Genomic DNA, 14,918 nt, shown 5'->3' on the forward strand with positions numbered 1-14,918 from the left:
TTTTGGTGAATTTAGATGTTATCCTCAGCTTCCTTTTTCTTTTCTCTCTCCTTATTTGTATTCTGCACATCAGGGAGGGATTGCTTTTCAACACTGTTGTCGTCATCCTGTTATGGCATCAAAGACTAGCACAACAGAACTTGCACGGCAGTCGCTGCTGTTAGGTGAGGGGGAGGGAGGAGGACGCTGGGTTGTGGGCGGAGGAAGAGGAGGAAGGAAAATGTAATTTTATGAATAAACAAGGGTAAGGTTATGTTTCTTTGTATGCCTGTTTAATCATTTTGTCCTATCACACTGGATTTTTAAAAATATATCTACATCAGCTTCTGCTAGTAATGACAGCTATGAGTTGTACTGTTGTGGCTGAGTACATTTTAATAGAATATTTGAAGCAACACTTGTAGATGATTTTATCCCACTGCCTGACGAGAGTTTAAAAGGCATGTATTATCTGTAGCTGGTTACAAATTGGCTTTGGCCTTACTTTTACTAACTCTCTATATTTCCAGATTCCTTTCCTGTTTCTTCTCTCTCTGGGGTATGGTCTAAATATCCTGCGATTTCCTAAAGATTAGATTTCTATTTAAACTGGCTTTGCTTTCTTGGCTGTTAACACATGCTGACTAGAGTTTCCTGGAAAATACCAAATATAATAATCCCTTAGCTAATCTAAGTGCGTCTGAAGAGATCAGTAAAGTAGAGAGGTAGTTGTTCAGTTAGCGCTAAATACAGGTTTACTGTTAGGTTTTTGTTTGTTCCTGTTATCCCCCAGGTTTTTTGTGAAAAGGTGAATCCTTTGTGCCAACCAAGGCTGCAAAGTGGTTTGTAGAAATTTTAGACTCATAAATCGTAGGCATCTCATCCAAACAAACATAAACTATTTAAATATATAATTATATAAAGATGTGGACAAAATTAAAAGCCCTTCTATGACTTTTTTTTTTGCCAGAAACTTCCCAAGTGCTCTTTTACAAAGCAATGTAATATTTCTAAATGGGCTAGTTTTCTTTATAAGCATAAATGATTTCTATTTGCACACAATGACATAATTATTTTTTTTAAGTTATAAGTTGCCCACTGAAAAACTGACCTTTTTAAATGACCCATAGCACACTGCTCTGCATTGACCTGCTTTAAATTTGTAATGCTCAGAGCTTGTAAATTACATACAGTATATCTCCAAAAGTTGAATCTGTTCATCTGGACGTAGCGTTTTGTGGGAGAAACGTTTCGTCACTCCCACAGACTGAAGAAGTCACTTGGATGAGTGACGAAACGTTTCTCCCACAAAACGCTACGTCCAGATGAACAGATTCAACTTTTGGAGATTTACTTTCCTGGATGATTGAGAATGCATCAAGACGATACATACAGTATAAAACTTCAGCAAGATTTCCAGCTGCCGCTTGAGAATGCATCATACCATAAACAAAAATAAATTCAAGACATAAAATAAATAAGTAACTAAAAATTTCAAAGACCCCAGAACTGCCAAGACTTAGCCAAATTGATAAATGTAGTCTCAAAGAACACGATCACTAGTCCTCTCCACAGGGATGGACAGCAGACCAAGAAAAACCCCACATCTGCATAAGAGACATCTTCAAGCCAGACTGAAGTACACTAAGGACAACCCGGAGAAAAATTAGACGTACTGGAGGAATGTCTTTGGTCAGATATGACTACATTACAAGTAGCTTTTTGACCATAAAGACACTGCGCAGGAGACAAGGGTGTGACATGTTGAAAACTACAATTTAAAACACAATTGATTGCTCGCATTAGGCCCTGGTAGTTTTTGGTTTTGTAAAATAACTTTGTTTACCTGCATAAAACAAAAATAATGTTAAAAAAAAACAGATGTTTTAAAAATCCCCTGCTCATTTCCCAAGTCCCCCAAGTCATTCACAAGTCTGTGAATGGTACTCATAGCCACTGGTCAGTAATCATGAGAATTTGCATATTGACGATGATGAAACTGAACTCACTGTTAGTTAGTGGTGCTACTTTCAGTCGTTATGCAAATGTACCATTTATAAGGCTGGGGAAACCTGTAGTCAGCTGAAACTGAAGCTGTACTTTGCACTAAAAACACTGCGACCAGATAAACAGAATGAGCTCTCTGGGATTTCATTACTGTGATGATTGAATATTCATCAAGACATGATGTATAAAAGCTACTTAAGGGGTCGTGTGAGTTGAGTTTTATGCCAAATATCCTGCCTGACACAACCCCTAGGGGGATTTGGATCTCTGGCTAGAACGGTTATTATTATTATTATTTATTGTTAAATTACATTTTCACATTGTGGAAACTAACATGCATACACACTTGAGGTCAGTTGCTGTCTGTGGCAGCTGTTTTGCTGACATGCCTAAAAGAGGACATGTATAAAAAGGGATATTTAATCCTGAATTTGGATGTGTGGAGCTATCCAGTTTAGTTATTCCTTAGTCAGAATGTGTTTACTCTGTTTGATAAACAGAGTAAAAAGTCCATCTTATCCTTTAACATTGTCCTATAGAAAAGGGCCAAAAGGAGCAGATTTTAGCCTTCTATAATAGTCCTAAAGGAATCCTAAAACTTTACATTTACCTGATGGGGTTTATTTGATAATGACACTTCCGTTTAAACATTTATATTGGATATTTTTTCTAATACTTGCTGTGGTTTGTCATTTACTTCTGGGGTGCATACAGTGACATCTAGGGCTCCTTTTACGTCAAAAAATAATTGTGAGAGCTGCAGATCCCACTATAACCAATAGAGGGTGAGCTGCTAGCTAAAGAGGGTTTAACAACACACGGCAGGAAGGTGGGCAACGAAGACATGCAAGCGGAGATCTGTGGTAACATTTACGTTAACGCATTTAAAATAAAAGGACGTATAACTGACAAGATTCCTAACCTTACAGGCACTTAGTTAGCTATTTTTGCACGTGTTACACATGCAGAAGTGTAGCATATTAAAGGAAAAACCTAAACCCTCACAGTGAGTTGATTCGTTTGATCTATGCTGTGGGCGGATTTAACTGGTCGGGGTCCGTTAAGGGGAGGGGCAATATAAATCAGTTGTCAATAAATCTGAAGAAGGCTATATCGGTTCTAACCGTAGACAGTACAAAATAACTTTGCTGCGATTCTAACAAATCCTACTTTGCCGACAGAACTTGAATGCAGCATATGAGCTAAACGGGAGCTGAGGAAGAGACTGTAGCAGCGTGGATATGTCGGACCCGGCGGCGCAGGCCTTACAACCCCGGCTTCTTCAAGCCCAGTCTGCTGGGTCAGCGAGCTCCAGTACTACTACTACTGCAGGCTCAGGATCAGGGAATAGTGACCCGGTCAGACCAGGGCTCAGCCAGCAACAACGTGCAAGCCAGAAAAAAGCACAAGTCCGAGCTTTCCCACGGGCGAAGAAGCTTGAAAAACTTGGCGTATTCTCCGCATGCAAGGTAGCTAGCAACGCTAGCCAAAGTTCACCATAACAAAGCAGTCTTCGGACAGTATTAGCATTACTGTGTATATTCAGAAACAAACATGTACCACGTAACCTAACATACGTGTTGCAGTATCAGTTTTTAACTGTCAAGGCAGTCTTGTATTTGCTGTATTATTTACATTAAAGCCTCAAAATGCATTTATTGTTAGCCTAACTGAACAGTCATTCATTGACGTACAAAAGCTACAGTTGTGTTATTGTGTAAATCGATGTGTATGGATTATTTGCGTATTTTCAGGCTAATGACACATGCAAGTGCAATGGATGGAAAAACCCAAACCCACCGTCGGCCACACGTATTGATCTGCAACAGCAAGCAGCCAGCTTGAGCGAGCCCTGCCGCAGCTGTGGACATGCTCTGGGTACAAACTAGCATCCACGTACTGCTCACCTTGAAAATCCTGTGAAAAAGAATAAACGTGTATTACAGTCATTTATTTACATTTTTCTTTACACCTTAATTACAGCTAATCATGTGTCACATCTGGAGAACGTGTCTGAGGATGAGATTAACAGGCTGTTGGGGATGGTGGTTGATGTGGAGAACCTTTTTATGTCTGTACACAAAGAGGAAGACACTGATACCAAGCAGGTCTATTTCTACCTTTTTAAGGTATGTAAAATGCATTCACGCATTAGTGTGATCGTGATAGTGGTTCAGTTGGACTCAGAAGTTGATGTACATTACATTTTTTTTTAGCCCTTTATAAACTTGTCTCGTTACTACTTCACTCTTTCCGTCAGCTGCTGAGGAAATGCATCCTTCAGATGAGCCAGCCCGTCGTAGAAGGATCCCTCGGAAGTCCACCTTTTGAGAAGCCCAACATTGAGCAGGTAAGTTTTAAGAAAATAGCTTTGGTGAATGTTTTGGTCTTAAGCAGTGTCTGACTGGCGAGCACAGACTTTAAATCTTTAAATATTTTTTGTGTTTCTTTTAATTTCACAGGGGGTTTTGAATTTTGTCCAGTATAAGTTCAGCCACCTTGCACCAAAGGAAAGACAGACCATGTTTGAACTGTCGAAGATGTTCCTTTTGTGCCTAAATTACTGGAAGCTTGAGACCCCTACGCAGTATCGTCAGCGTACCCAGAAGGATGATGGGACAGCTTACAAAGTGGACTACACTAGGTGCGTTCATTTGATATTAGAGAAAGCTGATGCGTACATTTACTTGTTTCTAAGGTGACTATTGTATGTCAATCTGTGCAATAAGGCGTTTCTTTTTATGATCGCAGGTGGTTGTGCTATTGCCATGTTCCACAAAGTAATGACAGCTTACCGCGCTATGAAACCACTCAGGTGTTTGGGCGCAACTTGCTCAAGTCCATTTTCACCGTCACCCGACGCCAACTCCTGGAGAAGTTTAGAGTGGAGAAGGATAAACTGCTACCAGAGAAACGTACACTTATCCTCACACATTTCCCCAAGTAAGGACAAGCTTTATTGAAACAGTGTATGCTTGTATTCAAGTTAAAAGGAAAACTGAAAAGCTGCAGAAAGATTATCAATGTACTTGATGGTGCACTGGACAGTGGGTATCACTTTATGGTTATTACATTTGTACATGTGTGTCTTCAGGTTCTTGTCCATGCTGGAGGAGGAAATCTATGGTGAGAATTCACCCATATGGGAGGCTGATTTCACCATGCCTGCCTCAGATGGCACACAGCTCGGACATCAGACAGGTGAGGCAGTCATAAAGTTGTACAGTTGAGCTTTTGCAGTGTGTTTGGTCTATGTGTAAGGCACAGGTGTCGAACTCCAGGCCTCGAGGGCCGGTGTCCTGCAGGTTTTAGAGTTGTCCTTGATCCAACACAGCTGATTTAATGGCTAAATGACCTCCTCAACATGTTTTGAAGTTCTCCAGAGGCCTGTTAATGAACTAATCCTTTGATTCAGGTGTGTTGACCCAGGGTGAGATCTAAAACCTGCAGGACACCGGCCCTCGAGGCCTGGAGTTTGACACCCCTGGTGTAAGGCATAAGTTTAAAGGCAAATTAAGAGTGAATGTGGTAGTATGCTAGCAACCCAAGAAGTCACAAGAAGGTTTTCGGTGCAGCACACAACGTTTCAAGGAATGTGCATTTTTCTTGCGCAACCTATGGTTGCCAGGAAGTCTCTAGATCTGTGTTACTGAAGGCTTAGTTCCTGTTGTATAGTTTGTAAATATGTCAAGTCTTTGTGTCTGTCATTGCAGTGATCAGTCCAGCTTCAGTCTCTGGCTCCCCTGCTCTGTCCAAGTGTCTGAACAGCAGCTCTTCTGTCAGCAGCATGGATACTGGAGGAGCAGAGCCAAAGACAGGTGTGTAAACCAACATTAAAACCACCTGCACAGGACTCTAGAATGTCTTGTAATGTCTAGTGCTTGGATGCTGTCAGTGGCCTCTGTGGATCAGACATGTTTTCAGCACCTCCTGTGGGTGCACAATTGGATGAGATTTTGAAGGTGAACCAGCAAATTGGTTCCTTGTAGTGTTCCTTAAGTTTCTGAACAGTTGTTTTCCAGTAAGGTGGGGGAGGCCAACACTATATCCTTGGTTTTTAACAATCTGTAGGTAATGCAATATATATCAAATGAACATAATAATGAATTCTCTAAGGTTTTTTTTTTTCCCCCAAAATGTTCAATATTCACTTTGCATGTCACTGGATTTTACTGTTGTGGCTGATCGATCAGACAGTCCTGTTTCATAGATCACTGTCGGCGAATGTTTATGCCTTTTATTGCTTTGACCTGAGAAATGTTGCACTCTTTTCAGGAGAAAAGCGTAAACTTCCCGAGACCTTGACCCTGGAGGATGCCAAGCGGATTCGTGTGATGGGAGACATACCAATGGAGCTGGTCAATGAAGTCATGATGACAATCACTGACCCTGCTGCTATGCTCGGACCAGAGGTCAGTTGGTTAAACTCCATTCTTTTAGTGTTTGGTTAAGCTCATAACATGTGTCATGTGTAAGGAGACACCCTGGTCAATTTTCTGTGATCAAAATTTTAACTCACCAGGCAAGGTAACATTTTTAGCATGGAACAATTATGAATGAGTTCAGTCACATTTACTATGATGTGTCATAACAGCCTAAGTGGTTGTATTTAAAAAGCTTTGACTAAATGTAAAGAAATTGGTGTTGTTTTGGTACAATTTTAAAGACATTTAATACTGATGTTGTGTTTTGTTTTGTTTGTTTAATATTGCTAGACTAATCTGCTGACACCAAATGCTGCCCGTGATGAGACTGCAAGGCTGGAGGAGAGACGTGGTATCATAGAGTTTCATGTCATTGGAAACTCACTTTCCCAGAAATCAAACAAGAAGATCCTGATGTGGCTGGTTGGCCTACAGAATGTCTTTTCACATCAGTTACCTCGTATGCCCAAAGAGTACATAACACGACTGGTGTTTGACCCGTAAGTCTAACGTTCTTTCCACATGTCGTGCCACCTGAGGCCTACACATGTTTGACATCTGTCTTTTTAATTAATTAATTTTTTTTTTTTTATAGGAAACACAAGACCCTAGCCCTTATCAAAGATGGCCGTGTCATTGGAGGCATCTGTTTTAGGATGTTTCCCACTCAGGGCTTCACAGAGATCGTCTTTTGTGCCGTCACATCCAATGAGCAAGTTAAGGTATATAATAAAGGCTACATTTATACTCAGTAAAAGTTTTCAGTTCAGAAAAAACAGCTTACTTACACATACCTATAGCAAAAAAAAAAAATACACATGAATACGATTATGAGCAGTATTGGTGAATATTGTTGGAATTTCTTTTATAAATACGGTGTTTTTTCTCGGGTCTCTTTAAGGGCTACGGTACCCACCTGATGAACCACCTTAAGGAGTACCACATCAAACACAATATCCTCTATTTCCTCACCTATGCTGATGAGTATGCCATTGGCTACTTCAAGAAGCAGGTACTGCAGGCGTGACTTGTGCATTAACTGTCCCTCGTCCATCTCTCGTTTTTGTCTTTCTATTAATTTTTTTCTTTTTCCCTCCGCAGGGCTTTTCCAAAGACATCAAAGTGCCGAAGAGTCGATACCTTGGATACATCAAAGACTATGAGGGAGCGACCCTCATGGAGTGCGAACTGAACCCTAGAATCCCTTACACCGAGCTTTCTCATATCATTAAAAGGCAGAAGGAGGTATGTCAGAAGTTCTCATTAAAGCAAACCTTGTTTTTCTTCATTTTTGTGAACATGTCGGTGTGTTTCTTATGAGATAAATTTGAAAATGTCAATAGATTATTAAGAAACTGATTGAGAGGAAACAGAGCCAGATAAGAAAGGTTTACCCGGGTCTCACCTGCTTCAAAGAGGGAGTACGACAGATCCCAGTGGAGAGCATTCCAGGCATAAGTGAGTGTTTGTTTTTGTTTGTGAGTGTATGCACGCTGAAAAAATATATAATAAAATACTTATTAATGTTTTACTTACAAGTATTTTTATGCATATTTTTTTTTTGTCTTTCTATTTAGGAGAGACAGGCTGGAAACCCAGTAACAAGGACAAAGGGTAAACTCTTTGGATATATTTTTAAATGATGTTGCTTTGGACTGTGACCTCCCCTGCAGGGACACTTTCATTGAACAGTTTAAGATATAGAAATGACTGAGTTGTGAAGACGTAAACCGTAAACAAAAAAAATATATAATAAGAAATACCTACTGAAATATAAAATTTATCGAAGTTGTTATGATTTTGGTATTAATGCTAAGATGCCACTATTGTTCTTGATCTTGATCTTTTCAAGTCTACAGGTCCTCTAAGTGTAGTCAAAGGTTTACTTATTTATCATTTATATCTTTCATAGGAAAGAGGTGAAGGATCCTGATGTGCTATACAACATGCTGAAGAACCTTCTTGCCCAGATAAAGGTGAGGATCACCAGAGGCCTGTATTAGGAAGCAGTATTTGGGGCTTAACTTCAGGGTTAACCATAGATTTTTGCTGTTATAAGGGTTAACTTTTTTACCAGAGTACATCACAGTGCTAAAAAGTTCCCATAAAAAGCCTCATCCATGAGAGGTGAAATGTCTTAAAACAAACAAAAAAAAGTCTAGTTGTATTTGTTTATTTTCAAGCTCTCATGGCTACCATGACCTGGATGAGTGAGAACCTACACAGACAAGTCACTGTCTGCTGACTGCAAATTTCCCTAACCTTATAAACAGTACATTTGCATAACAGTCAATTTGCATTGACTAACAATGGACCGTGAGTTCAGTTTCACAATCTCGAGTATTAAAATTGTCATGCCTATCGATCTATTTCCATGGGTACCATATTCACGGAGAGTTTGGGAATGGCCGCTGTCACAGTATTGTAAAGCCTGGATTATACTCTATTGCACACACGGACAATTGGAGACCCAACGGCCGAATACTCATTTCTGTTATACTTCAAAGTCCGCTGCCTGGGCATATGTGTAGTTTGTGCACTGTAATGTAAATTCTGCACAGACAAGTCTGCCCAGTCACAAAACAACAGGCAGGCACATGGACATTCACGTATATCCTCAGGCTTGATGTCCGATGACGAAATTTAGGTCACAGTCTGCCCAAGTGGAGTCATGGATGAAATATGTACTCAAAGGCCCCCTCCTCAGTTCAAAACTGGTCACTGCCTTTTCATATAATTGACCTCCTTGACTCTCCACTCAATCCCACACCATTGCTTTGGATGCAGCACTTGTGTGGACTTCAGTCAGTATTTTTTCTAATGTTGTAGTTTTCAATTTTTGTAACATAAGCTGCTCTGCTGCCAGCAGATTTGCATGTTTGTCATTGGACACTTAAGGAAAAGAGATTTTTGGTATGTTGAACTTGCTTGCAGGTACAAGCCCCAGCTAACACCTGAGTGGAGCACACACAAGGATACACCCAGACTAACAAGACCTGAGATTAACTAAAACTTTGTCACCTCTGCAGACTCATCCTGATGCTTGGCCCTTTATGGAACCAGTGAAGAAATCTGAAGCTCCAGATTACTACGAAATCATCCGTTTTCCTATTGGTGAGTAAGCCTCTCCTAGATAATATACCTTGATAGAAGTTATTGTTGTTGTTTTTTGTTTTTTTTAAATGCCCAATCATGTTACTGATCTGTTGTGGATTAACCTAATTTTTAGTAAAATGTTCCTCCCATCTTGACTTGACACATGAGTAGTAATATACCTACAGCTTTTTTGCCCCCCCCCCCCCCCCCCGCATCCCCCCTCCCCTCCGCACACACACACGCGCACACACACACGCACATATTTATGCCACTGTATAAAAAAACCATATCCTTAAACCATGTAGTGTGGCTCTTCTATGCTCAGAGGGTAAGGATTTAACCTCCAGTTTTCAACCCCTCTGGCACCAACAAGACTTTCCCTGTCATCACATACCCTGAGAATAATAAAGTCATCGGGTCTACGGTTAAAACGATCAGCCTCGCCCTGTAAAGCTCAGGGCCTGTTGGACTGTTCCACTGGGAAACATACAGCATCTCTGGGATGTCTACATTGTCCAAGACAGCGCAAACATGACTTGTGACTCCCCCCAAACACTCCCTCACCACAATCTACGCGAAGTATAACCGCTCCGCTGTTATATTTAACGGTATACACATACCTATTACTGTCTTGCTATTCTAACTTAAATTTAGACCCATCTACGACGTTTTCACAGCGTTGCTTTTTACGATGAGGGCATCGGGTATATACACCTGTACACGTACCTAGAGCTTCTGTGGCTTGGCCGATGTTCTGGCTGTTCGTCATGGTTGATGCCGACGTCATCCTGCACTCCTTAGTTAGAGGTGTCTGTGTTCCTTAGGTCACTCTGTTGATGTTCCAAATGATGAAAGAGTCTTTATATGTATAAGGGTTAGACCAGACCACTAGGAGGTGTCATTACCCCCCGGGGTTGGCCATGGTTTCAGTTGTCCTCTGAGATGCAGAGATAAAGGTGTGGGGGGTGTAAACAAAAGGTGAAACCTGTTTGGAGGATCGGATGGTCAGTAGAAAGTGTAATGGATAGATGAAAAACCTTTGGTGGCTCCGCTGGACCTGGTTTCAGTTGACCTCTGACATGATAAGATAAAGGACACTGTTTGTAATGGAAACTATGGAAGTACAGTTGAGATGCTCTTGATAAGGATGACCTCTTCTGCTGACTGTAGGGGGTCTAACTGTAAGCCCCCTCTGTCTAACTGTTGCAGAATTAAGAATCTGAAGTTTTAGATGTATCAGAGCAGGAATACCTGCTGTTTGTGGTATTCTGTTTGAAACTATTACCCCCTGTGTGTTTCAGAGCACTAAAGAAAAGCAAAATACCCCTAAACTAGTTAAATTAAATCATCTATGTCTAAATAACAGAACTCTGAGACCTATACAATCCTTTAAAAAAAAAGAGTTTAATTAAAACACATAATGGTTTCATTAAATAAAACGCTATTAAACACATGTAAACACATATGACCCCTGAACTCACAAGCACGTGCAAAGTCCATTCACGCGCACATGCCCTCACATGAACGCGCAGGGGGATAGGGGAGGGGGGATGCGGGTGGGTTGGGGGGCGGCGCAAAAAAGCTGTAGGTATATTACTACTCACATGCTCAATCATCCAGGTAAGTAAATCCCAAAAAGTTGCTTCTGTTCATCTGGATGTAGCGTTTTCAGTGGGAGAAATATTTTGTCTCTCATCCAATTGACTTCCTCAGACTGAAGAAAACGCTATGACCAGATGAACACAATCAACTTTTTGGGGTTCCTCCCAGCTGTTTCCCTTGAATCCAGTTTACTTTTCCAGTTGCTTGTGCCTATGTTCCACCTTGTTTTTGAGATGTGTTACTGCCATCAAAATGTTTTCTGTGATAATATAGATAATATATGGGTTTGAGATTTTCACATCATTGCATTTCATTTTTGTTTACATTTTACATCCCAGTGTTTTTGGAATTGGGGTTATTGTTTATGGTATTTAAGCCATTACTTTTTAATTTATGCAGATTTTCTTTGTCCTTGTTTTGCCCTCACAGACCTAAAGACTATGACAGAAAGACTCAAGAACAGATACTATGTGACCAAGAAACTTTTTATTGCCGACCTACAGCGAATCATCACCAATTGTCGCGAGTACAACCCCCCAGACAGCGAGTACTGCAAGTGTGCCAACACCTTAGAAAAATTTTTCTACTTCAAATTAAAAGATGGCGGTCTGATTGAGAAATGAAGCCTCAGAACTATTTCGACTGACAAGGAGTTAATTTCACAGCAGCCAAACGCCAAGATAGAGAAGATTGTTAGCTATTGTCATATCTTGGTTAATAAAAGGTTATGTTCAAGGGAAAAAAAAGAATTGCTGAAAAATTGTTGGACTTGCATCACAGCCGGTTGAATACTACAAGTTTCAAAATGTGATCCAGTAAAACTTACCTGATGACGTCTTCTTTCAGTACTCGCAGTGGGTGAATTATCTGCTAATACATGTTTCAATGAGTGTACCAAAGTTACAGGTCCAAGTAATAATGCGACTTTCCTTCATTCTTTGTAGAGTGACAGATTCAGTTTTGTTGCATTTTACAGGAGCCAGTGTTTAAGTAGTGTAGAGTTCATTCAAAACAAAAACAACAAAAACTGGACCTTGGGACCTAAAGCCACGTTGCCTTCCATTACTGAGACACTTGACCATCCCAGTCATTTTCATAGGAATGAATATAAATGCTCTAAGGGCCAAAGTGCTTAGAGCACTTGAAAAATGGGAAGTACTTTGCTAAGTAGTACTGAAACAATTGAATTAGTCATTTGTTAAAAAAATGAAGAGTAAAATTGTTACTCTCACATGAAGTGCAAATTCTGAATGTTTGCAAGTGAGGATTTTTTTTTTTCGCTTTCTTTTTTAATATTTACCATCTATTGATTTTGAATTTTTTTTTTTTTTTTTTTTTTTTTTTTCTAAATGTTTGACTGTTGGTCATGATAAAAGAAAACTGTCATTTGGATAAATGACTAATTATGAGAACAGCACTGCAGATGAAAATAACTGCTGGTTGCAGCTCTACTGTTAAGACAAATTGAGGCACTCCGTGTGATGGACTGGGCATAAAATACTTCCAGCACTTGTGTGCTAAAGAAAAGAAGTAAATCAAAAGTTACCTTAATAGAAACATTTTCATGCTAATATAATACTTATTTATACATAAAATATAATACATAATGTTTATGCAGCATTCCAAACGATTTTTGACGAGGTCACAGTTAGTATAGCTTCTTTTGCAGGTGTTTACTGTACATGTTTGAACTGATTTGTCCTGTAGGACTGTCACCTCCACATAGGCAGTGTTTTGTGTGTAGCCTCACTTTTGTGGTGGTTCCATGTTTACTGGTTAGTTTTTGTTGCAAACAAAAAACAGGGGAGGCAGAAGTTAATCAGCAGTCCTGTATAGATTATGACTTTTGGAAAGAGAACATGACTTGGTTTATTTTATCACACTGTTCACAAGCTGTGGAAGGTGTTAATGCATGGCTACAGTTTACAATGTGCATTAAAAAAACAAAACCTTCAGGCACAGTTGCAGGGTTTTTTAAGTCCTTTTTTTTTTTTGTTTGTTTGTTTTTTAAACTTTGTTTTTGTGCCTGTTCTCTTTTTGTTCTTTTACTGAACATTTTTTGCTCAGCGGTCAGTGTCAGTGCTTCTTAAGATGCATCCGAAGGGAAGTAACTGTCGAATGCTGGTTGAGCCCTGCTTTTTTTTTTTTTTTTTTTTTTTTTTTTTTTTTGCTTTTAAACTTTTCATCTACATTGTATGTTTGCGTGTGTGTGAATGTCTGTTTTGTTTTGTACTTGAATCATGACAAGCTTTGAATTGTTGGAGTGATGTCAGTGTTTCATTATTCAGGGTTGTCAGTTATGTAGTTCATCCTCAGACTACCAATGCTGCATTTCAGACTTTCTTAAAAGGTGTCTGAGTGAACCTTCCAGCTGTTTGAGGATGGCTACTGTTGAGTTATGGTTTAAATACCATTTACTGTAACTGTAATACTGTTCACGACAATAAAGTTGTTGGGGTTGTTTTGTTTTTTTGGTAAACAATTCTTTTCATGGTCACTTGACTGAATAAAGATAAGGTCATCAACAAACACTTAATCTGAGCGAAAAATATTAATAAAATCCTAAAAGGCTTTGTAGATGAAAGTGAACATTATAACCTAATAACACTAGAAATGGTGTGCCTTTAGTTAAGGCCAGGTAGTCTGTAATGGTTTATTCCGTCAATGTACTTTATGATCCACTCAAATGTAAAAACATTGCGTGTATATAACTAAATAGGTGACTGTTATCTATAATGCATCTTTATGCTCTCTTGTATGATTGTGTATAATAGGTTTTAGAGTTCTGTTTCCTGATGCAATGAAAACAAGACGGGTGTATTAAGGGCGTGGTGCATGCGAAAACTGAAATCTACAACGCCCTAAGGTTTACACAGTACTAAGATATATTTAGGGTAACTTTTCAGTTGGTCTGACACTTTCAACTAAAGGTTTTATCAGGAAAAATCTTTATTTTGTTCAAAAATACTTGAGGCTTGTAAAGGCTAGTGGATCATTAACATTGCTATCTCCAAAAGTTGAATCTGTTCATCTGGACGTAGCGTTTTGTGGGAGAAACGTTTCGTCACTCATCCAAGTGACTTCTTCAGTCTCAGCTGACTGCAGGTTTCCCCAAACCTTATAAACAGTACATTTGCATAATGACTGAAACCAGCCCACTGAAGGAACAATGGGCTGTGAGGTCAGTTCCTTAATCATAATTATGCAAATTCTCATGACCATTGATCAACAATCACTGACCAAAACCCACTGATCAAAGAACACTGATCAATGGCCATGAGTACCATTCACAGAGAGTTGGGGAATGGCTGCAATCACAGCATTGTAAGATGTGAATGGTACTCATGGCCATTGATCAGTGTTCTTTGATCAGTGGGTTTTGGTCAGTGATTGTTGATTGAGTGATGAGTTGACTTGGATGAGTGACGAAACGTTTCTCCCACAAAACACTACGTCCAGATGAACAGATTCAACTTTTGGAGATTTACTTTCCTGGATGATTGAGAATGCATCAAGACATTAACAGTGCTACCTAAACCAGTTAGATAAAATAAAGAAATTAGTCATCTCAGGCAAAAGTCCAGCTCCTCAGGGTAAGGAGGTGGTGTTTTTCAGTTGTGGTTTGTTTCTTGTCAAAGAATGCAAAGTCTTAAAGACATTTTGGTAAAATCTAATGTGAAAAACAATGAATTGTGAAATTTGAATTATTTATGGACACACCCAAAAAGATATATTCCTTTAATGTACAGTAATGGTATACTTTACTTCTTTTCATGGTATTTTTCATTGTTTTCTATGAGTTACAAAGAA

The 14,918-nt window shown here is 39.4% G+C and overlaps 1 protein-coding gene across 3 annotated transcripts; it reads left to right on the forward strand.

Annotated features, from left to right (window-relative positions):
• The first annotated feature begins 2,728 nt into the window (after positions 1 to 2,728).
• Positions 2,729 to 13,576, forward strand: kat2a (K(lysine) acetyltransferase 2A). Of its 3 annotated transcripts, none has more exons than XM_005468850.4 (19): positions 2,729 to 2,849; positions 3,168 to 3,455; positions 3,741 to 3,864; positions 3,970 to 4,115; positions 4,247 to 4,336; positions 4,449 to 4,630; positions 4,738 to 4,929; positions 5,081 to 5,187; positions 5,700 to 5,804; positions 6,262 to 6,398; positions 6,702 to 6,910; positions 7,006 to 7,132; positions 7,312 to 7,422; positions 7,512 to 7,655; positions 7,754 to 7,868; positions 7,988 to 8,024; positions 8,323 to 8,386; positions 9,440 to 9,524; positions 11,538 to 13,576. In XM_005468850.4, exons 2-19 carry the CDS (start codon positions 3,228 to 3,230, stop codon positions 11,729 to 11,731), a joined length of 2,397 nt encoding a protein of 798 aa, XP_005468907.1. In that variant the 5' UTR covers positions 2,729 to 2,849; positions 3,168 to 3,227; the 3' UTR covers positions 11,732 to 13,576. The 3 variants fall into 3 exon arrangements, with proteins under 3 accessions (XP_005468907.1, XP_005468908.1, XP_025762175.1); XM_005468851.4 differs by lacking the exon at positions 2,729 to 2,849 and adding an exon at positions 2,939 to 2,992; XM_025906390.1 differs by lacking the exon at positions 2,729 to 2,849 and having other exon boundaries at positions 3,066 to 3,455.
• Positions 13,577 to 14,918: the final 1,342 nt, after the last annotated feature.

This window comes from Oreochromis niloticus, linkage group LG4, assembly GCF_001858045.2.
Source record: "Oreochromis niloticus isolate F11D_XX linkage group LG4, O_niloticus_UMD_NMBU, whole genome shotgun sequence".
Classification (NCBI taxonomy): Eukaryota; Metazoa; Chordata; class Actinopteri; order Cichliformes; family Cichlidae; genus Oreochromis; species Oreochromis niloticus.

Bases quoted from the DNA above. Each gene is read 5' to 3' on its own strand.
- kat2a (XM_005468850.4), top strand. From the start codon at position 3,228: ATGTCGGACCCGGCGGCGCAGGCCTTACAACCCCGGCTTCTTCAAGCC. The intron at 4,337-4,448 runs GTAAGTTTTAAG...TTAATTTCACAG, and splicing joins AGAAGCCCAACATTGAGCAG to GGGGTTTTGAATTTTGTCCA. The intron at 5,188-5,699 runs GTGAGGCAGTCA...CTGTCATTGCAG, and splicing joins ACAGCTCGGACATCAGACAG to TGATCAGTCCAGCTTCAGTC.